The 25,000-nt window shown below is 34.4% G+C and overlaps 1 protein-coding gene across 1 annotated transcript in view; it reads left to right on the forward strand.

The window, feature by feature from the left end:
- LOC144968231 (pyrokinin-1 receptor-like) overlaps window positions 1-25,000 on the forward strand; it is a 200,884-nt gene that overhangs the window by 147,978 nt on the left and 27,906 nt on the right. The window contains exon 3 of the mRNA XM_078906377.1: window positions 21,977-22,519. Within this exon, the coding sequence (XP_078762503.1) occupies window positions 21,977-22,519 (543 nt within the window). The remainder of the gene's footprint in view (window positions 1-21,976; window positions 22,520-25,000) is intronic.

Raw genomic sequence — 25,000 nt, forward strand, 5'->3', positions numbered from 1 at the left:
CTCCAAATCAGTACGTTTAAAAATAAAGGCAACGATGCCCTTTATTAAGCCATAACGACAATACAAATCATGGTAATATTGGAGAACCTAACATTGTATTCTGACGTATACATCACCAGTTATCATGTACGTCAAATACATAAAGGTGCCACAACTGAACAATCTCAAAACTCTCGCCTCGGCAAAATCCGAGCATTGGGGCTTTCTATTGATTGTAAACTATAGTTTGGTACATTTAAAATAGGGTGACGTCACTGTTACCATGGATACAGTCTACAATATGGCCATTCATACAGCTGAGTAACATCCTCCAATTCAAATCTTGTAATTGTCCCAGGAATGGACAGTTTCCGCTCCGACTTCCGGAATACTTCTGACCTGTTTTCGTCCCAAACATCTCTTGAGACATCTCTAAAGTCCTCAATTCTATTTCATTCTGTACTGTCATTTTGTTTATTGTCCCAAATAGCTCAATTGACAGAACCCTTTCATAAACAAACAGACGTGTGTCAAATCAATGTCCATTTTGGGGTTGGTTTCTGTCCTTCTCTTACCTATCTTTACTCACAACATAAATAGCCATTTTCGAATAACCTAATTTTAGTAACACCCCTTGGTCCCAGTCTACCTTAGATTTTGTAAACAAAAAGCAGTTAGCGCCGCACATTACTTATGCCATAATATTAGCAGTTTAAAGAGGAAAACATTTCTTTCTTCGTGATGAATATGATATGATAGTATAAATTCACAGTTCCATCATGAAGAGACCGTCAAAGCAAATCGGACGTTAAACAAACTGATATGGATTTTCTGTGGTCAACTCACAAAATGTTGTAAGCTAAAATTGAGATTTTTTTAAATCTAAAGGATTGCCAAGTCCTACCTAAAGAGTGGTAAGCAATTGCCCCTTGATCAGTTAACACCCTGATATCAGTATTTTGGGTCTTTTTTTTTTTGGCCTAAAGACATAACACTGTACATAGAGGCGAAATTGTTAAGATAGCGGTTCAATCAAACTCGCCGACTTCTTCCTAAATTTAAAACATGGAGAACACATTAATGTTAAAATTGAAAAAAATACATTTCACCAGTTGAAAAAACTTGATCAGTTGAAAACAACAAACAAAGTACTACATTGTATGAAAAAAACACGTTTTTAAAATTTTGGCCAGAAAAAACAGTTTTTCAAATATCTAGAGATTAAAATTGACCCTCACCTTTGCAAAAATCTCTCAAACTTCTATTTGATCATTTCAATCTGTATAACCAGAGGGTTTGAGAGTTACTGATATTTGAAGGACGAGTGTTATCACCAAATCTTTAAAACATGTTTTTGCATAGAACAGTCGTGCTTTATGCTGTTCTTAACTGATCAAGTATTGTCAACTAGTGAAATGTCTTCGTTTAATTCTAACTTCAACGTATCCTACATGTTTTGAATGTAGAAAAAAGTCAACGAGTTTGATTGAACTGCTCTCAATACATTTTGAAAGCAGCAGCTTTTGGCGTCGGTGTATGGGGGTTTGTTTTGTAACATTATTGACCATGGTCAGTAACCCTATGACAATGGCCACGGCTTGAAATTTATTGCGCCAACGTAGCGCCCTTGGATAAGGATTCTTTCACATATTAACCCACTAGACTCAAGCGTTAATGGGTACGTAATTACTTTTATAATAAGCGATTTAGTACAATACATTCTTTAACATTTTCCTGTTGGCCTTTATAAGAAAAGCAAATCAAATCTCCCACATAATCATAAAACCCTCCCACACGGTCAGCGGGAAAGCAATGACACAGGAACAAATATTTGTTGCACAAATTTGGGTCAGAATAATATTGAAAAGAATTATCTTATTGTGTGTTTTCCTTTCATTTAACTCGTCATTATCGTTGAATATGTCTCATTGCGCACGATATGAGGACACGCACGTGAGGTCCCTTGCTGATTTGAGAAATTGTGTACTCTGGCAAAAATGGTTATTTTTTACGGGGAGATGGGGTAACATTTTTATATTTTGGAAGATAAAAGTTCTCTCACATACCGATCGATTAAAATTACCTTCAACTTGTGTAAAATTCTTAAATCGGAAACTCATTTAAGAAGTGGATTTGGTTATATGTGACAAGATGTTCTAAGATATAAAAAGAAGTGTTTTACCAGTTTTTGAAAAAGAAAAGAGTGGGTTCGTGATAAGGACGCATTATAGTAATCATTGGATATTGTAGAAAACAAGATTCCAAGTTGATTAGTTTTGGAAATGCGTGCCACTCTCATATCATTTAGGTTGGGACAGTCAGACGAACATTCAGCTGTGTTGATTTATTGACTTTTTGTAGACGGGTAAAAAAAAAGACAGAATAGAGAAGGATCAAGAGGACAAGAAGGGAACATAAAGAAGAATGAGAAGGAGAAGGATAAGAAAAAGGTGATGAGAAGGAAGAAGAAGATGAAGTTGAGAAAATAAGGAGGAAGAGGAGATTAAATGGAGCTAGATGGTGATATAAAGAAAAATAGGAGAGATAAAAGGAGAGAAGATGAAGAATATGATGAAGAAGAAGAAGAAGAAGAAGAAGAAGAAGAAGAAGAAGAAGAAGAAGAAAAAGAAGAAGAAGGAGATGAAAGAAAGAAAAAAACAACAACAGCGGCAGCAGTAGCAACAACAACGACAAGAACTACAACAAAAACATTAGCAATTACGAGTGTTTTGTAACATCAAACAGTAATTTTTTTTATTATTATCCTTTGCATAAGATTACAGACTTTTTGCTAAGTTTGACACACGGAAGGCGCGGGGGGGGGGGGGGCACTAAATCTATTAATATATAAATTGAAAGTTTTCCATCTATAAAAATTTGTTTTGTCGCTGTGCGACAGAATAAAAGAAAGAAAGATAAGTCTATCCCAATTTTTTTTTTGTGAACACAAATGTAATTGCATAGCTGGGTCTAAAAGATAACAACTGGCGGAAAGCGCTGTACAACTGGTGGCAATAACCAGCAACCATTGTTTTTGTGATGTCCCAGGTTTGAGAGTTGTTACCAAGATAGGGTTATTTAAATCGATCGATACTTGCAGCACGAGTTTTCTGATCAAATTTTTAGATAGGCGTCTTTCCAGACTACGGAAGATAACAGTTTAAATTTTGCGTAATCTGTTTGTTCTCAATGAATAAACAGTATAAACACGTCAACATGTGAATAAGTGCTATATAATTGTAGTGTCTTCATATATTCATTTAATCATCAACTTAATAGGACTCTTTGATATTTTCATAAATCGAAATGTTTCATTCATTAATGTGCCCATTATAATTATTTACTTAATTCATTTATTTAACTATCTACTTATGCATTTTATATATTATGTTTCATTCCTTTTTGTATAATATTTGTTTTATTTATCTATTTATCTATCTAGGTACTTATTTTCTATTTTTAAAAGTATTTGATTCACTTTTTTATTTATTTCTTTTTGCCTGTATTTATATTTGTTTACTTATTTATTTTTTTCGTCTGTATTAATTAATTTATTTATTTATTTACTTGATATTTATTTGTTGTTCGTTTTTGTCTGTATTTATTTATTTAGTTAGTTATTTTCGTCTGTATCTGTTTATCTATTTATCTCTTTGGTTATTCATTTGTGTATGTAGTTAGTTATTTACTTATTGAGACTTTAAAAATCCATTACCTGTTTGATAGACATTTATCACCAAACAGTCATTCTGGTAATGGAAGAATCCCAAGTTTTATTGACCAAGATTACGAACCAAATGGGAGAAATGTCTCGTTTGATTACCAGAATAGCAAAATCCCATTTCAAAACAGACAGTTCAATCCCAAAAAAAGGACACAGGCAACTGGTTCAAAACATGGGTCTACAGAGGCTCATAAACTACTACACGAAAAACCCTGACCTTATCTTGCACTGAGAAAAGTTCGTTTGCTAAAAGTAAGTGGAAAAAATCAAGGAGTGGGTCTTTAATATAGCAACATCCACCAAAATATAGTAATCATTTTTTTTGTTTTTTTAACTAGAACATTTACAGAGTGCAACATCCACTAAATCTGCTCAAAGCCAACAGCCACACTTAAAAGTTGGACCAGACTTGACGAATGTTAGGCCATATTGTATTTTTTTTTTCGAAAGAGAAAACGCTGTTAACGGACAGGTATTCATTTTACACCTGAGAACTGTGAGAGTATTTGAATAAAGAGTCTTTTCCAATTGCCAAGGACTCAATTATGCGCCGCTAAGAGCAGAACTGAACTTTGGACATTCGGGGCAGAAGGGCGGGCGCCATACCACAAGATCACATATCTAGCCGCATACTTACATGATTTATACGAAAGATTAAGATTGCCTCAAAATTTTCATACAGATTAAATCTGAGATTTCTCATATTACTTACTTTTAAAAAGCTGAGGTTTAAGACGTTTTGGCAAGTACGGGGTTATCTTCATCCATCGATATATGAAGAAAAAATAATCTGGTGCTGAAATGACATATAAATGTCCCAGGCACAGTAAAATATCTAAAAACAACAACAACAAAAAGCGCCGAAATCATCTAAAATCAACATACAAAAAAACAAGTTTAACAATACCCTTTGCAAAAATGAGAAAAATGAGAAAAATTGTTTAATGTTGATGTTATTATTGTTGTTTTGCTTGTTTGTTTTTTTTTTTTTTTTTTTTTTTGTTTTTTTTTTTTATAGAGTTTTCTTTTTTGTTTGTTTTTGCTTTTTTTTGTTTTGTTTTTTTTTTTCTTATTTTTATCGGAGTACAGCATTGACCTTTGGACAAACAATGTTTGGCAACAAAAAAGAAAAATGACATCAATCTTTATTTATCTTTTTATCTGGAATATTATATCGAACATATTTTATCACCATCTTGACAGAAGCTAAATCCTCACTTTACTTACGTCCCTTCTCAATATCTTTATAGTACTGTTTTGCTGTGATTTATTACTTGAGGGAGTTGTCAGGTTGGTTTTATTTTTATGAAGCCATGTCAGTCCCATACATAAATGTGTGACAGTGAATTCTTGTGTTCATTATTGTAATGGAAACTACTTAGATAGTTCCATTTTATAGCGTTTTCTTATTAGAAAAAAGTGTATGAATAATAGGATTGTCGGAATAATGATAACAGTTCATGAATTGTGTATAAAACGATGCGAGACAAAGTACACTATGTGGTATAGTGGTATGACACTCGCCTTCGGACTGGAAGGTCGAGAGTTCGAGTCCCGCTTTGAACAGCGCATAGTGGAGTCCTTGGAAAGGGCTCTTTACTCACATTATGTCAAAATACGTCAACTCCGCTGTATCTGTCAGGAAAAGAAAATAATATCGCCTAACGGGCGTCATGTCTTTGTCCTGCATGTTAAGTATTGCTGTTGGCTTGGCAGGGACTCATTTAAAGCAAAGCGAGTTGAGTACGTTTAGTGGATATTGCGTTTTCTAAATACTCATTGTATATTCAATTATTTAAAGTAGACAAAGACATAAAATATAAACACTGTCTCATCTACCAACTTGAAATCTTTTAAAAAATCGTAGATTCGGGAAGGAACATGTTGCAGTCACTATAATCGTTTTTATAGATAGTTCGAAGTTGACGTCACTCAGGTCTTTGCTATTGTTTTTTTTTTTTTTTTGCCATCCGCGTTTATGAGTAATTCTCACTAAACTGTATTAACCTGATTATAAACGATCATGGTTACACAAAGTTTTGTGTGTTGGTTCGTTATACTTCCGGATGACAATGTTGTGAGCTCCTTCGCCAAGCGCGAAAAAAAAGTTGATGAAAAGAAAAGTTCAGGAGCAAAATTATGCCCTCCAAAAAAAAAAAGAAAAAAAAATTCATTACAGACAATTGAAATTTCATGTTTCAACTTAGACTTGATCATTGTCTGCTCAACAAACATTTTGATAGAGTTTTGAAAAACCAAATCCCATCTTCATTATCTTCATTGGTCTTCAAACTGCTCGAAAAGACTTTCATACGAGGATTACTTAGAATCAAAGCCTAGTCCAGATCAGATTTCAATATTAGAAAAAGCACACAAGTTTTCTTCAAATGTAATGGAGTTATAATGACATAAACAAACACCTCTTTGGGGGGGGTGGGGGGGGGGGGAAAGCTTGAAAACGTGTAGCTGGGAAATTAAGCTCTCCACTTCTTATAGTCCATGATCCACTGGTACCCCCCCCCCCCCCGGGGGGGGGGGCATTTTGAGTTATATACCACTGGAAAGCTTATAAAATTCTCTATCAGATCCCGGTTGTCTCCTTATCAAAAAGTGACCACATAAGAAAGTTATGGCCCTTTGAAGGATTTAAAAAAAAAATGAGTTATGACCCCAGATTGTCAAAAAAAATAATACATTATACACCAAACGTGTAAATTGAGATACCATTGTTTGAGACTGACATTTTGATGTTTGATAATGTATTTCGTGGCAAAACAATAATTCTTATGGAAGTTAATGACCTTTAAAAACAGTGAAACAGTTAAAAGATGTGAAATTTTATACAAAATTACAAGAGTACAGTATGTACTTAAGTATCGGTTGTTATTTTTATGTAAAGTACACACATTTTTATTTTAGAACGTTTCTATTTTATTGTGTGATCAACAATATAATTTCATGCAATAAAAGTACAAAGTATTATATCATCTCCCTTGATGTTCAACAATCCCAGAGTTATAAGCACATTGCAACATATCGTACTGAACATATAATATCATTTAAATATTTGATTTGCGTCATTTAAGATAAAACTATGTTCTTTTACGTTTACTAATATTTGTCACTTGTGTTGTCAGAACTCGAATAGCATTCAGAATATGCACTTTCATCTCCACTGAGATCACTACTTTCACTTGATTTTGAAATATGTGATTCAGAAGTAAGATTGTCTCTCAGCTCTATGGGAAATATTTTCTCACCCCAATCGATGGACAGTGTAATGTTGCATGCAACGCTTCCGACCATGGAATTCAACTGGTGGTAATTCGGGAAATTGTTGCAAAGCTCTTTTCCAAATTCGAACTTGATAATTTACTCGTTTTAAATGCAAGTCCAGTGATTGCTGACAAGGAGGCACCATGCTTAAGTCGGTACTGCCTTTGGGAGATATAACATTGTTCTTTGTATGGAACTTTGAACAAACTCTTTGATATCGTAATTCATTGATGCTTTCATGTTCTGAGTTGTAGATCTTACACACAAACTTTTCAAGCTGGCATTTAACTTCATCTGTGAGATTTTCGTTTTCACCAAATTCCTTCATGGCAGTCTGTGATTCTGGATCATTACATAACGTTTTTAACGGCCTAAATTTGCCTTTTTTCAGAAACACACTAGTTGAATCACAACCTGTTAGGGCATGAAATCCAAGTATAGATGGAATTATATCTCCATTGACACTCTAGATAACATCATTTATTACGACAAAACGCATCTTGTCACCAACACCAGTATCAAATACTATTTCCAATGGAGATAATGCATCGGCAAAATGAAGTAAGAGGAGAAAGATATCTGTATCAGTGGACCTCACAATAACTTTTGATGCAAAGTCATTTAATTTAGAAAAGTTTGCATGTAAAACAATTTGATTGTCTGCTTCTTCCTGGGTTAACTGTAAGTGGTAAATAGGAAGTTGGTCAGTTATTTTACCATCCTCGGTAGTGAGTAGAGTGACCTCCTCTTCACAGTCCACATACACCTTTCTCCCAACTAACAGCTCCGCATACTCATCGGTGGACCACTCGTTGAAAATTAATTTGATGAGTTGCTTCTTGTTTTCATTATTGAAACAAAAATCTTTTCCAATCACGGGGTACTTTTGTTGACCTGCCTTTCAAAATAATTGTATCGGATTGCCACGTCGAATACGTTCTGTGCATTTGATGGAATTTTCTTTGTAAGAATCAGTCACAAAATGAACAACTCGTACTTTTGGAAGACACGAAAATACTGTCTTAGCAAATTGTCCAAATGTTTCCGGAATAGAAATGAGTGAATGGAGCAAAACATTTCCATCTATCATGTGTGTTGAAGAGCTGAATAGCAATACCATGCGTTGAATGTGTTGGTCAAGCACCAGTCATCGTCTCTTCTGACAGGTCAAAATTGTCCCAACAGAAATGTGTTACAACATTTTCGTATTAAAAAATATCTGGTGGTGTAGCATCATTTGATAGGTTTATACTGCTAGCTATTGCTGTCTATATTTCAAGAATGCGCATGTATGAAACACAGTGTCCTAATCTATTCAGTAATGTCACTAGCTTTGCACTTGCCTGTCAAGTGGTGTATGGACATAGCGAGTGTAAGGGCTTTTGGGAGTTGCCAAGCTTCATTGGAAATACAGAAACACACATCCTGGCCGATGGAGTTGATTTTTCGTTCACTTGAAGGGGTAAGGCGTGAGCATTTTTCATATTAATATCATCTTGGTTATTTGACTTTCGTACATAATTCGGTCGTATGTAGGCTTTTCGACATTCATCATGATATTGGGCTTCTTTAGAAATTAAGTCAATTCCAGTAATTTTTACAATCATATATTCATCATTATTTCCTGCTGCTGCTTCTTTTACACTGTTTCTGTGCCACTGTCTGACATTTAATAAGTTTTGCACGTTGATTAAGACTTTTTCCTTTACGCACAATTCATTTTTCAGGTTTTTTTTTTCACAAAACATACATTCATTTGGGAATAATACCATTTCTCCAGTCGGACGTCTTTTTCTGACAGTAACAAAGTCACCATCTTTATCTTCAACTTTCCTTTTACGAAAAACGTTTGTGTTGATAAAACGTTGGTAGCATTTTCGATGTAAGCCGTGGGTGTCATAGATTGGGTGTGAAGGAATATTATCACGAATATTAATGAAAGTGCTGGTCGAGCAACTGGACAAATTCTGAGATGAAATAGTCTGTTGTATTTCATTCTACGAGGTTATAGTTAATTGTTTTACTTCATCGTTTATACTAACAGAAGAATCATGAAAGATACAAAAATGTGTTGATGCTGGAAATGATTTCCGATTCCGGCAAGACGACTTTTTTAATTGAATTGGTTTTTCGTCCATGTTCAATTGTTAGTTTTGCGTTGACTTTGGTGAACTATTTAAGGCATCTAAAATAAAATAAACAAAAAATTTAGTAATTTTACTAATATAATACTTCATTACTGATAAAGAACAAAAATTAACCCTATCTAAACATGAAAAGAGCGAAAATTTATTTTCGAGTTATTTCCCTTGAATTTGTAAATTATGTGTCATTTGAAATATATCACAAAAATTAGTTAATTTCTTCAAGAATGTCACAAAGTAACATAAAAACTTCCCAGATGATAGATGTGCATTTCAAAGTCAGTTATGTTTCAATACAACCAAATTTAAAGGAGAAATAACCATTCAAAGTTGAAAAAATTAAATGACTTATATAAGGGGAAATAACTAGAAAATCGGCTGTAACTCTCTTATGTGGTCACTTTTTGATAAGGTGACAACCGGGATCTGATAGAGAATTTTATAAGCTTTCCAATGGTATATGACTCAACATCTTCCGAGGGGGGGGGGGGGTGAGGTCCACGCCCGCTGAATCATCGACTATTACACAAGGCTTAAGTCATTTAGAAACTGTCTATGGAAAATCTCTTTCCGATGATAGTAATGATGATGATGATGATGATGATGATGATGATGATGATGATGATGATGATGATGATCATCATGATGATCATGATGATGATGATGATGATGATGATGATGGCACTACAGGACGATAGCAATGACACAGTAAATTTTTACTGGTGCCAAATCAGTTCTGCCCACTCCTAGATAAAAACTTTGTTATTGTCAATCTATATAACATATTTTGTCAGTTTTACAGTTCGAATTTATTTACGTAAAAAAGAAACCGGAACTTTACGTTTGAAGTGGTCCGTAATGAGCGGAAGTGACGCAGAGGAAGTCAATCGTGAAATCCATTTCCCTAATTCTCAGGGTGTGTACATCGGACGAACGGGTCGAAATCAGCTCTCACATTTATCCCGGTGCATCCGAGCAGTTATTCGGTAAAGTAGCAAAACACTTTTTTCTCGCTTTAGCCAGAAAACCTTTACTTTATATTTCTATAGATTATTATGATCACCAAATCATCAGATTGGTAGAAATTCAAGACTTGCTTTAGAACTTGTATAATGGCTCAGGTTTAACCCTCTCCTCGCCGACCATTTTCAAGATTTTCCCCGAACTGCCATATGTAACCAGAGCATATGACGTTAGTTACCACATAATTTGTCGAAACTAGTCTAATAAACATTTCAAAAGTTCCATTTATGACTTGATACTTTTTAAAATGCTGTTTTCTGATTGTGTTCTTCTGTCCCTGCCTGTCAACGACCGATAACCATGAACCAACGCTTGTGTGAACTTTACAATTATAAGACGGATAAGAAGTAATAATTTTGAATAACCAGCTAAATCTTTTTTTAAATGAATTAATTAAGTTGAAAAATGGATGTTTTATTGAATTAATCATTTCTAGTTTTCCATTTTTCTTCTTCTAGTTTTGTACACATGTACGCTTCACTTCCGTTGTGATTATTTACATACGCATCTGACTGTGAAGACCAATAAAAATACGCAGGCATATTTTATATCATCAATGGTGATTGTACTCGGACACATTATTTTTTAAAGAATACAAAAACATCTGGTATAATATGCGTTTTATATTGATTGATTAACCCCGGACTCGTACTATGAGATTATAGTAAAAAGGGCAGCCATGTCAATAGGTTGCCACCCATGGCAACAAGAGGTCACGTGACCATAAGCAGGATCCCTCAACTTGGTTTCTACTTGTATAGTATCTCTCAATGAACTAGACGCAGAAAGTTTGAGTTTGATTTCAAATCTTAGCGATTAACTCTCTCCTTACCAGTTATTTTCAGAATTATACCCGAAACGTCGTATTCACTCAACACCAAGATAGATTTTTGAGATAGTAACGAGTAGGACCTATATTCTTTTCAGGAAAATGAGCTCTGCAACAAAGCGTGACTACAACAAAAGAAATCAGTATAAGAAAATTAATTGTTGGACGCATCGTAACGAATGTGACGATTTTCCTATGGGTTGTAAGGAGAGTGATAAATATGAGTTTCTTGAAGTTAACAAAACAGAACAATGATGTCTATCCATCATGAAGACGAAAGAGATAAAATGCGCTTGGCTAAGAAGCTCACAATATTGTCATCTGAAAGTAAAACGGACCAAAACATAAAACTTTGTGTAACCTTAAACGTATATAGTCTGGTTAATTCAGATTATTGAGAATTACTCACAAAAATGCATGGCAAAAAACAATAACAAAGGTCATCTTCGTGCTATCTATAGATAGAATGCGCTTGGCTAAGGAGTTCACAACATTGCCATCCGGAAGTATAACGGACCAACACACAAACTCTGTGTAACCATGAACTTTTATAGTCTTGTTAATACAGTTTAGTGAGAACAACTCACAAACGCGGATGGCAAAAACAATAACAAAGGCCTGAGTGACGTCATCTGCATACTATCTATACGTTTGGTTTAAAATAAAATGTATACATCAGTTTAAGCTGACATAACGTTTGGAGAGAACAAGGTCACGTAAAGGTTGAATAAGAAAAAAGAAACTGGAAGAGAGTATGACGATGTTTCAATACGAAGCAGAAATCAAAAACATTTGAAAATTTACAAGCAACAAGAACTAGATTGTAAGCTAATACACGACGAGTTTAATTATAAATGTGAAATTGTTTTTTTTTAATTTTTAACTATGCCGGTTATACATAAATCGTATAAAATCATGATATCGAAAGTTTAGTAACTCGGCTCTTGTTTGACGCAGTGCAATGTTACAGCTTAGAAAGTTACCCTGCCTTATTGAAAAAAAATGTAACATAATTTTCAATACGAAGCAGAAATCACATTTGATATAATTCTAACAATTAAATAGCCTCCAATGAGTTCTGTTGTATCCAATAAATAATAGATAAAAAATAAAATTCTCTCTATTCATCTCATTGGGGAAATGTGTCTTTTAAGGAAGACTGGAATAACCCAAGCGTCAGCCGCAATTCAGCGCTACAAACTGAGCTAGGACGGGGTGACTTGCTCAAGGCCAGACAGCGCAGCGGGTATTCGAACTCGCTACCTTTTGGGTACGAAGCAAAGACCGTACCGCTGAGCGTACACCAATTTACGCAGAAGCAGAGCTTTAAATAAAGATCAATTCAAATTGCATGGGATAGAATCATCCTCGTAATTGGATCACGGAAAAGGTTAACATAAATCAAAATCGGAGATCGACAGAAGAAAAACGTTCCAAATCTTCGATATGGCAAATATTTGAGAATTTGAACATTCATATAACGCAATATCCACTAAACGTGTCCAAAGCGCTTTACTACGGGCCCCAAGACAACAGCAACGCTTAACATGTCGCTCGAGACATGATGCCTGTTTGGCGATATTACCATATTTTTACGACAGATACAACGCTGTTAATGGCCAAGTATTCATTTTACACCTGAGTACGGAAAATGCGTTGGGTTTCTTAAAACAACTGTGGAATCAACATTTTCAAATATATTTGTTTGAAAAATTGTGTAAATTTTGATAAATGGGATTGACTGAGGTAAAATTTCAGACTTGTAACTTTTACTTTTATAGTCTGGCAACTTCCGACTTCTAAATTCTTTCTGGTTTGGTTGTTTTTCTGTTCTCGTACTCGATATATGTATTTTTATTTTTAATGAAAACTTACGAAAATTATATTTATAGGCATTTCTTAATTTTTACTTCAACCTGCTTGTTTCTTGTTAGTTTCTTTTATGTGGAGTCTGTGATTTAACGTCTCGTTGTTAACTATTGGTGACAATGATTGGAAAACACTGACTCGGAATTTGTTTCCTCCTTGGTAAAAGTAGTAACATACTTTACTCCACTCTACTCAAGTGTAAAAGGATACCTGGCTATAATATATCGACACAAATTTTGTACTGCATGAAATAGAATTTGGTTTCATGTCGATAGTTGAGGAGATAAATAAGATATTGTATAGCGCATTAAGCATGATAAATTCAGATGCGTAAATAGAGATGATGTAAATACGGATAAGAATCATGCCGAATACTCTCTCTTCTTTGATGGAGAATTGATCACGTATGCAAATAAACCGTTTTTCTATTGCCCATTACATTGTCTTTCTCTCATTAATGTTACCAAAGGGAATTGTAACATGGTTGTAATGTGGATACCAGGGCCAATATATGACAGTCTAGACACGAGAAATGGAAGTGTATACGTAGATGAGTTAATGTCCACTTATTCCATTCGACAGAAGCCATTAACCAACCATTGTATTTTAATAAAGTCGATGGGGGAAATAGGACATTACTGCCGTACATTGACAAAATAACTTTTTTTTTCACGTTTATTCAAGAAACCTTTTAGTTTCATATATCGATCGGTTAAGATGACATCACACTTGTCATAAAACCTGAGACTTTTAAAGAAGTGTCGGTAATGAGATTATTGACAAGTCGGGTTTTTTTCCCTCTCATTTTCTTAATCAAACAATATTTTAAGGTTTATGTTTTAAAGCAAATTGAGAAAAAGTAATTTTGTCATTTCGCGACGTATCATATCCACATCACCATACATATTTTGTTGAAGGTGACGACCTCGAGGGACGGAATGAGAAGGTCGTTAAAGCTTTTTTACTCATCTGTACATGAATTAATTTATTAGTACAGAAAAGCAACCGTATTTAATTGCTATATCATTATCGTCGTCGTCGTCGTCGTTGTTGTCATCACCATTGTCATCATCAATGTTCTGTACATTATAAAAGGGTCATTGACTTAACAAACATCTCCATGGTAACGCCTCTAAACGTCTCCAAGAAAAGTAGCCAAAGTTGATGGATGATAAAGTGGTAACCAAACTAATGAGGCCAAAAATAGATTGTCAAACAACAAAATTTTAGAAATGAATAGAAAAATAAGAGAATAATTGGGGATTTATATACTTAATTATTTATCATTTATTTATTGTCTTTCTATTTATATATTATTTATTGATTATATTATCGATTTATTTACTTATGTCTTTATTCATTGGTATATTGATTTATGTTTTATTCATTCAATATATTATATATATATATATATATATATATATATATATATATATATATATATATATGAATTCGTTTCTTTTCATTTATTCATCTTTCGCTATGCATTCACTTTTGTTCATTTTAACACACAAAAATGTAAATTATGTTTGCAGTTCCTATTTCTTAGAAAAGACATTGCGTGTAATTCTGTTTTTATGGCTTTCTCGTTGAAACTAGACATTAACTTTATCGAATTTCAGCAGTTTTCAAAAATCTAGAAGTTAATAACAGATACAAAACAAAAAAGAAATGATACAATATGTCTTCCTTTTTTCATTTCTTTTCTTTTTTGTGATATTTAAAATTAGTTTATATATTTTGTGCTTTTTAAAATTTCTGTTTAATCCATTAATTGCATGTGTTTGAGTGTCTCTATTTGTGTGTTTATTTGTGTGTGTGGCTGTGTGTGTTATGTGCCTGTGTGTATGCGAATCAGAAGTTCTTTATGTTTTGCGTACAATAATGGTCACCTTCTTCCTTTTCATTCAATGCAATATTAATACATTACAATGGATCAGGGAAAGGATATCTAAATATTTACAACCGTGGTCTTTATTTTATTTAGGTCTATGGTTTAATCCTTTTGAGAAGTTGGGATTCATCTCAATCCATGTATAAAGCATGAAGTAAAAGTTTTATTCCGTCCACCGAGCGATGATTGGGCAGCTAGGTATGTTAAATTTGGTAGAAAGTACTTTGCGAAAGCTAACGTCCTATCAAAGCGGTAGCTAGCAAGTATTATTGTCCGTTTCATGTTATAAACTCCGGCTCCAGGGCCCTAATTGCTCTGAAGGACTACTTTATAAGGTTTTTAGCCAAAATGAGAAGAAAAAAAGTATTTTGTCAGAACGCGGCAATATTGACACTAACGATAATGATGATGATTAAGTTGCTTTTCTGGTCCAGAGGTTGCAAATAATGGAACGCCATCTCTTCTTGTCGCTGCCCAATCGAATCGTTTGAGCCACTGAGTTTTGAGCTGCCACTCAATTCCTTGACATTGTCAAGCTCATTGTCTTCTGTGACATGAGAATTGCATGAAATTATATGGTTATTTTGAAAGGAAAAATATATTTTTAGTATGGTTCTGTGTATCTTTGTGTTATTGTATGATAATAATAATAATAATAATAATAATAATAATAATAATAATAATAATAATAATAATAATAATAATAATAATAATAATATAATAATAATGATAATAATAATGATATAATAATAATAATAATAATAATAATGATAATAATAATGATAATAATAATAATAATAATAATAATAATAATAATAATAAGGATGATGATGATGACATACATTTAGTATAGCACTTTCTATGCAATGCATCTCAAAGCGCTTTACAGTAGAAATACAGTTAATTTAATAATAATAAAATTATACAACACAGCATATTTAGCGTGCCACGGATTACATGAATATAAAAAAAAGATTTATGAGTAAAATTTTTTTCAAGTAAGAATGTTTTAAGATGCGCTTTGAATGATTCCATTATTTGCTTTTCTCTGGTCTGCCTTAGCAGAGCGTTCCAGACTTTTATGCCACACGATAAATGTGGTGTCGCTGGAGCTCCTTAAGAGGCGAGAATTTGACTTCTTTTTAATCAGGTCCGAAAGATAGTGGGAGGCAAGGCCATTTAAGCAGTTAAGAACAGTGGTCGAAATTTTATACTCAATCCATGCATGCTTTGACGGTAAGCCAGTGCAAAGCTGCCATACTTGCGTTTGCAGAGAGCACTGATCTGCTGGCTCATGGACAAATTTTCATCCAAAAAAAAACTCCAAGATTTCTCACTCTTTTAGATGGAGTTACTTTGCAATCATTAAAATTAAGTTGGGTGTTGTTAACGTTTTTGAGATTGTTTGGTTTGCCTATAATAATAACTTCGGTTTTCGACCCATTTAGTTGCAATCTGTATTTTATGTCTAAAATTCAGATTGCAATGTCGAGACAAGATTGGGTATTTTTTTTTTTTCATTCAGAACACTTGTAAATACGTGAGTCGTCGATATTAGCTAGAGGTGCCATGGAAAGACTAAATAAAGTGGGACCTAAGACAGAGCCTTGGAGAACTCGTAATTGAATAGTGATACTTTCTGATTTAAAACTACTGAATTGTTACAGAATTATTATTATTATTATTATAACATTATTCTTTAAGCGATCTAAAAGAACAATATGGTCAATTATATCAAAGGCCACCCTAATATCTAAGAGATTCAAAATACAGATTTTCCATTATCAATGCTTGAAACAATATCATTAAAACCTGACACTGGCATGAAGACGGTGGGTCTCTGGTTTGAGTCATCGTAAAAACACCCGTTACCTCCATTCTCTCATCTTACTCAGAAGTAAAGTCAATACCTAGCCAGTTACAACGTTGTCTCTATCGAAACACATTACAATAACACCTCACTGATGTCGTGTCTCGTTCTGCGTGTTGTATTTTTATTTTGGCTTGAGACCCCTCGTATAGTGCTTTGACCAGGTTTAGTGGATATTGTGCTTTAGAAAAGCTCGTTTTTTTATCCATCAAAAAAAAATTCTCTCAATTTTTATTTTGTTGTTTTGTCTTGTGTTGTTGTTGTTGTTGTTTTTTTTTGGGGGGGGGGGGGGAGTTTTTTTTTGGGTTTTTTTTGGGTTTTTTTTTTTGGGGGGGGGGTTGTTTTTTTTTTTTTTTGTTTGTTGTTTTTTTCTTTGTTGTAGTTTTTTTTTTTTTCGTTTTTTTTTTTTGGTGATAATATAATAATTTAGCCTCCAAAGCTGGCCCTGGTAAGAGACTGCATCTTAAGATGATTAAATAAGCAGAAAAAAACCCACTTAATATCTGTGCACTTAGCCTGTTTAATTAGATTTTGCAGAGACGCTTTCACTTTATACGTATGACTATACATTTTTTTTTTAAATCCCGACAAACTAAAATGTGGTTCTCGCCTATTAACAAACGTCAAGCCATGTAAAGCATGGCCAGTGATAGGATTGATGGCAATGATTGTAAAACTAATTCCTGGCGAATTGTGTTTGGTTATGTCTATAACTCGCATAACGACACTAGATCCAGGTGTGAATTGATACCTGGCTTTATAGGCAGTCATGAATTATATTGATAACGCGCGAATAGAAGATTAACACTCTTCCCGTACTCTGATTTTTTTCTTTTTAAACAATAGATATTTTTTAAAATTTTGGCTAGAAAACTCGTCCTTCAAATATCGATCAATGAAAATGACTCTTATCTTGTCAGAAACTCTCAAACCTGGGGCCTCAAGAAAGTCTCAATAAGGGTCAGTTTAATCGATTGATATTTGGAGAACGAGTTTTCTGGCCAAGACTTTTAATATAAGGGGGTTTTTATTTTCAGAGTGTGATTGCACGGTGTGAATTAAATCTTGCATGCATTTATAGTCGCATCATCATCATCATCATCATCATCATCATCATCATCATCATCATCATCATCATCATCATCATCATCATCACCACCATCACCATCACTATCATAATCATCATCATCATCATCATCATCATCATCATCATCATCATCATCATCATCATCATCATCATTATTATGGCGTATCGCTCCTGGACGTGGCTTCCACAACTGCCAACCGAAACAAGCTTCTGTCCTGCGCCATCCTTCCACATTCGGTCACGGGCTTATTCATCAATTCGCTGATGTCTTGTGACTATATTCTTCTTGGTCTCCATCTCTCTCTTGTACCCTCCACAAAATTACATAAATACGTGAACTTTAAATGAAGCGCATTGAGCATGATGAATTCATGGAAATGTTCCATTCATGTTGATAATTATTTTATATAATACGTCCCATTATCTTAAGATTAGCAAGTTAAGAGACGAAAACCATCTTTTACTGAGTTTTGTCTACATTGTATTCCTCATTTCAACATTCTTTACTCACTCTCTAGTAGTGTGGCAAACTAATGTGACCCAGAGCTGGAAATCGGCACTGTGTTGAAGTTAATCAAATGTCGGAAAGCCAACTTAAAGTCTGTAATGTGCCATATCGTCTAAAAACGGTATTATGTCCTGTTGAACCTGATATTTAATATTGAATGTTCAGCTTCGTTTATAAAATGTTAGTTAAAATACTCGTAAATGGAGAGCAGACATTGTGTTTTACTTTTACCTTAAAAAAGTCGTATTTCCCTAATTCAGATATTGTTGACTTCAAACTCGGCGTTCTTCATAAGATAAGATATACTTTATTGATTCTGAATGGAAATTATTATAAAATATAATAATAATATAATTGAAGAATACAAGGGAAAACCCCACAGATGTCCACTTTTCGAAACTTTTGAGATTACCCCAAACCCCTTCCCCCTTGAGTGATGTCAGGGGTCCTAACCTTCCCAACATAACTAGAACATTGGAAAACTTCAACTATTTAAGAGGTATGGTTGTAATGTTTTTAGTGTTCTATTTAGATAGGGAAAGCTCAAACCACTCACATCACTCAAGGGGGACAATCACACATATTCCAAAAAGTGGCCATCTGTGGAATTTCCCCTGTACTATTCAATTTGAGACGGTTGTTTGCATTTAGGCTAGAAACGTCTTTATTTTCTATATCGATAGAATACGAAGAACCCCAATTTGTCAAAAAGTCATTGTGTTAAGATATCAACCAAAAATGTTTTTAAAGGCTGATTTTCACAAGTCTTTTTGTAGTTATGATTTGTAGTAATAGACGTTTTCTAATCAAAACGAATATAGCTGTTTGTCACTGTATGGTACGCTGTGAAGAATCGGTTTATGAATCCCGGGTCAATCGAATACAAGCAGGAAATCGTACGAGTCGGCAACTTGAATCCGCCTATAATTATTTTAGTAAATGAGTCAAGATCTAATATACTTATATTTGAAAGGAACAATAATCCAGTAGATTCTAATATATTCATGATTATTTAGTAAAAACACATTAAAAGAACGGCTACAATAATCATTTCATAGAAATCAAATATCACAATTTATAATTTAGAATACATTATTTTCAACATTGTGGTTTCCTCAATGGAATATCAAACGCCAATCTGAAATAAATCAAGGTGAAAAAAAGATTGACCTTTCTTTGTCTCGTGACCTTCCCATCTGGTTGCCGGCGACTTTGGTAGCCTTTGTAGTACTTTGTATGAGTACTACTCGGTGTTTGAATATTTTTGATCCGGTGTCATGCTTGAATATTACAAACCCGTCGTTTGTTGTCGTCGACTGATGTCAAAGTTATGGTAAAAAATTACGTTAGGTTGTAAAATGGTTCCGTTTTTGTTTTTTTACTATAGTCATATCAATGTCCCTTCTGTCTGTGGCATATTAACCTTATGACCTCTTCAATTTTCCTGTCTACTGCCATTAGGTACTGGAAGTAATCAAACCTAGACAATGTCAAGGTCAACAATTTGGACTTCCCATGTCTCTTATCTTCTGCTATTCCAGGGGAATTAAAGCGTAATAAATAATCTCTCTTCTTTTCTCACCGTCCTCCTCCTCGTTTATCTTTTCTTATTCTTCTACTTTTTTCTCTTCTTCTTCTTCTTCTTCTTGTTCGTTGTTTTTCTTCTTTTTCTTGTTCTTCTTCTTGTCAAGGTAGGTCATAAAATTCACTCTTGACATAATATCTACTATCTCCCCCCCCCCCTCCCCCCCCCCCTTTCCCGCTTTTGTGTTTCATTTTCTGTTGGTTTTTTTCTTCCATTTTTACCTAACCAGTCAAGCTGCTTGTTTTAATTTAATTTGAAATGAAATGTCTGCGGCTTTGTGGTAGATAGATATAGCACTTTGACATTTAAATTGTAGGCCTTTGATCTGAATCTCACTGTGGGCAGAGCTAAGTTGAATCTTCATAAAACTCTCTTTACTCACAATCTCTGTCAGAAAATTAAGAGTAACAGCGCTTTACATGTGACATGTCTCGTCCAGAATTGTCAGAGTTGCTGTTGTCTCGAAGCTCAATATGTAACGCTTTGAGAACATAATCGAATGGATATCGTGTTACATTAATAACTTTACGTGTTTAAGTTGATATTTCAGCTTTGTGCTGTTGGTTTGACCTCGTTTAACCCTCTCCTTACCAGCCATTTTTCAAGATTTTCCCCAAAACTTCACACCCAACTAACACAAAATAGATTTTTTATCATTCAGACATAAAAGCAGTAAAATTCTTGCGATACATAATTTCTTAAGCAAATCATGCTCTACAACACATTGTTCATTTTCTTTAAACTTTGTGATGTACAAAAGAAATTTGAATAAGAAAAATGTTGGTTGTACCGTAACGAATGTGATGATTTTCCTATTGTTCGTAAGGAGAGGGTTAAAACCTTCAAAGTGATGGTGTAGCATAGCATATTTAATGTGACTAATCCTTATGATCCGATAATACTTCGGGGTGAACCAGATGCCAAAATTCACTTTAAAGTTAGGATGACAAAAATAAATATGAAATCTTAGTTTTTTACACTTTCAAATTATATGTTCAACCTCATCACATAAACATGCAGTCTAAACTCAGCGGATATCTGATAATTCCGACTATAAACGCAATTTTCAGTCTCTAATTATAAATATCGACATAATACTGTTTTGTGACAGTGAATAATGTATAGACCTTATTTAGTTAATGCTCAAAAATTGGAATAGATAAATAAACAAATCATCACGCATCTAAAAAAAAAAGATTAAGCTTTATATAGAGCAATATCCACTACATGTGCTCAAAGCGCTTTACAAGGGGTCCCTGATCAACAGCAACATTTAACAAGCAGGACGGAACATGATGCCTGTTAGGCGATATTACAATTTTTCGGACAAAGACAACGCTGTTTAACAGGTACACCTGAGGCCAGGTACACCTGAGTACGGTGAGAGAATGTGAGTAAAGAGCCTTTTCCAAGGACTCAACTATGTGCCGAGCGAAAACGAGTGTCATACCACTAGACCAAATAGCCGCATAAAGCCTTTCAAAGAAAAAAAACAAAGCCTCAGGCATCTCCATCGCAGCGTTTGAAATTCTACGACTTAGAATATGCCAGGACTTCACATATTTCGCTCTTTATATACTTTTGTCCTGCAATATTTCATAACGATTCTATGCTGTTGTTGTCTTCGTTTTCTTTTCTTCGTTTGTTAACTCTGTAAAACAAATCTTCTGCTGCAGCTTATTTAAAATAATTTTAGTTTTGTTTTTTTGTTTATATACAGGAGGTTTCCTGACCAAATTGTCCTCGATTTATGCAGAAGATATAACGGAAGGCAATTGCGTAGCGCTTGAATTTTTCTTTATATGAATTGATGCGCATATCTCATTTAAACAACATGCCCTGAAGTCTTTAAAACATATCTCCTGATGATAGATAGATCAACGTACATATAATTCATAGGAGCGAACATAAAGCTTTTTGGGCGCTAATATACAAATCTGAGAAGACTGGTCTTCCACATAGAGAAACTTCTTTAATATCAATTTCAGAAACGGTTTTAAAACTGCTTACAAAAGGTACCGAAGTGAGCCAGACAAAACACACAAAAATTAGAGGTTGGTTACATATATATATATATATATATATATATATATATATATATATATATATGTGTGTGAGTGTGTGTGTGTGTGTGTGTGTGTGTGTGTAATACCCAAAAAATGATGTTTTTTTTCTATTTTCTTCTCAGCTTTACCACCAGAGCTTTACTCTGTCTGGGAGGCCTACCCGTGGCATTTTGGGGAAGCATTCTGTGTCTTCAAGGTCTATCTAGCGGAAATGACGTCATATGCTTCTGTTCTGCTCATCACCAGCTTTACCGTGGAACGGTATGTCGCCATCTGCCACCCTATCAGAGGACACAGATCCTCCAGACAATCCAGAACCGTCAAATACATTTTGTCCATAGTCATGATTTCCGCCCTCTGCGCACTGCCCTACCCGATTCACACGCGTGTGTTCCCATTCTACAGTGACCCAAGAGACAAACAGCCAATAAGAGAATCGTTCGTTTGCAATATTCCGTTTAAATGGATTAACCGGATGTCATACTTTTTTCAAGTGTCTACTTTCGTTTTCTTCATGATCCCTATGGTGGTTATAACAGTGATGTATCTCTTGATTGGAATGAAGCTGCGGCAGTCAGCCCTAGAGTCTGGATCGGTACAGCAACATGTTCAGCAATGCAAAAGCGCTACAACGCGAGCACGGAGGGCTGTCCTTAAAATGCTGGGTAAGTCATAGCAATTAGAATTTGTGATACGTGCAATGAGAGCAAGAGAATCCTCTAGTTTCTAATCCTAATTTCTATTTATTTCTTTTTTTTTTTCATTTGCTGTGCTGTTTATTTTTGTTCGTTGTGTTTTTTTATTTGCTTGTTTATTTGTTTTTATTGGGGGTTTTTTTTTTAGTTTTGGTGGTTCTCTTTGAGGGTTTTGTTCTTCTTTATTTTATTTTATTTTATTTATTTATTTATTTTTTTGTTTGTCTTGTTATTTGGACTTTTTGTTACGTTTAATTTGTTTATCTGTTTTCATGCTTTATTTAAAAATCGGTTTGCTTCACTACTTGTGTGACACTGTGACTGCATCTTCAATTTTAGATCTTCAGTACATGTAAAATATGACTTATGTGGCCAACTCACACTGAGGAGGATGAGCAACGCAACAAGGCTACATAGTGTCTATTTCCTGGGAGCATCATATGCTATATGGATGTGTGGGGGGGGGGGGGGTCTTGTCCCGATAGTGCAGTTGGTAGAGCACTAGGTTCGCACACAAGGGGATCAAGACTGATCCCGAGTGCAGTTGAGATTTTTTCTGTCCATCCTGCAATGATTGGGTGGCCGTTTCTGATAGATCTGGCAGAAAGTACTTTGCGATAAACCAAAATAGATAAATGACGCTTAATACTCGTACAACACCACTGTTATTGGCCAGCTAAAGATGTAACAAATATTTACGACAGCCGGAGGAATAAGAGAAAAAGAAATTTCATTTATCGTAATATATCATTTTTCATAGTATGAGTTGCTGTGCCAATGATTTTTCAGCACCTTGATTATTTCTAATGAAAATCACTATTCATAATAAATGTGTAGTAACGTACTTTGACAAAATAAGTCATGACCTTGTCAATTGGTCTACGGAGTCAATGCAATACTACATGATTTAGAAGAAAAATAAGAACTTGAGATTTTATATAGGGCAATATCCACTAAATATGAAATAGAAAACTTGGCGCATTACATGTGGCCCCTGCCAACAGCAACATTTAACATGTAAAGACGAGACATGAATTGGATAGTTTTATAATCATGTTGTCTAGGGCCAGTGGGTAGAGTTTGTATCCCAACAACTACATTGGAAAGTTCCGGACCAAGTATTAAAAAGCTGGTTATGATATAAACGGGGACAAGATTCTCATAAAAACCTGGTTTACTCTGAAAAAAGAAATATTTAATACATTTTGGCCAGAGATTCGTCCTTCAAATAACAATCGATTAAAACGAGCCTCGTCTTGTCAAAAAAAATCTCAATTCTAGGACTATTGTTGTCCCAGGTTTCAGAGAGTTTAAACAAAAATTTTGTTTGGCCGTTCTTTAAGATGAGGATTATTTTAATCGATCGATAATTGAAGGACGAGTTTTCTGGCCAAAAATTATTTAACGTGTTTTGTTCACAGTACGACACGACTGCATGAAATCGTAATATATATTCACTTAGAACAATTAGATTCCAATTGTTGCTCATAAAACACAAAAACTGGGCCAAATATAATACATTTATTGAACTTTTCAACAATGTTTCTTCTCCACCCTAATCATCTCTCCTGGGACAGGGGTGTTCCAATTAACGGGACCTCTTGAGACACGATGTCCAAATCTCTTTGTCCCTTTACCAAAGATCAATGGGGATATAATTCTGTCGGACTTTTCCGAGCTGCTTCGCGATTGTATACGAATACGGCGAGGAATTTGCGGCATGGATAAATCATCATAATATAGTGGTGTGACGCCATTAGAAACATTTTCCTTTTTTTCAGTTTGGCCAAAGAAAACTGGGGATTTTTTTTTTCAAATATTGGTGGATTAACATAATTCCCAACCTAATAGAGGTCTCATGTTTTCAATGATGTTTAGGTTTCAATATTTCTAATAAATAGGGTTTTTGTCAGTATGGAATGAGATTAGCGGAAGAGTAGCGTCCCTTGATTGGACGTAACATTACAGAGAGAACGTCCAAATGGTTTTGCGCATGCGTCTCTTTCTTCCTCGCTTTCGGTGAAGTGTCTCATGCCGCACAATCAACATGACGTTCTCTCTCTATTAACTTTTCCGCTCGTGACTTCCAAGCAAGGGACGCTACTCTTCCGCTAATTTCATTCCCTGTAGAACAATTTTAGAATTAAAATTTTATACAGAAGCTGGAAAATAATGTGTTTTGTCAATGAACCCAGATTTGATTAAGGATCTGGAAAACACTGGAGAGAAGAGCGGCAAACTCACCATGTGAGAAATATAGGGTAATTATAGAGTATTTATTACTTGAAATATATTAAAATCTGCATTGGTACGAGTTTTAACGAACTTCAATACAAACTTTAAGTACTGTCGTATTTAATTGAGATCTGCAACTTTTCATTGGTTTGTTGTGCGATTAGTTCGTATTGTCATCATGCTTATTATTGTCATTATAATTATGATCATTATCTT

Source organism: Berghia stephanieae, chromosome 3, assembly GCF_034508935.2.
Source record: "Berghia stephanieae isolate SIO BIC M18660-M18661 chromosome 3, UCSD_Bste_1.3, whole genome shotgun sequence".
NCBI classification, from domain to species: Eukaryota; Metazoa; Mollusca; class Gastropoda; order Nudibranchia; family Aeolidiidae; genus Berghia; species Berghia stephanieae.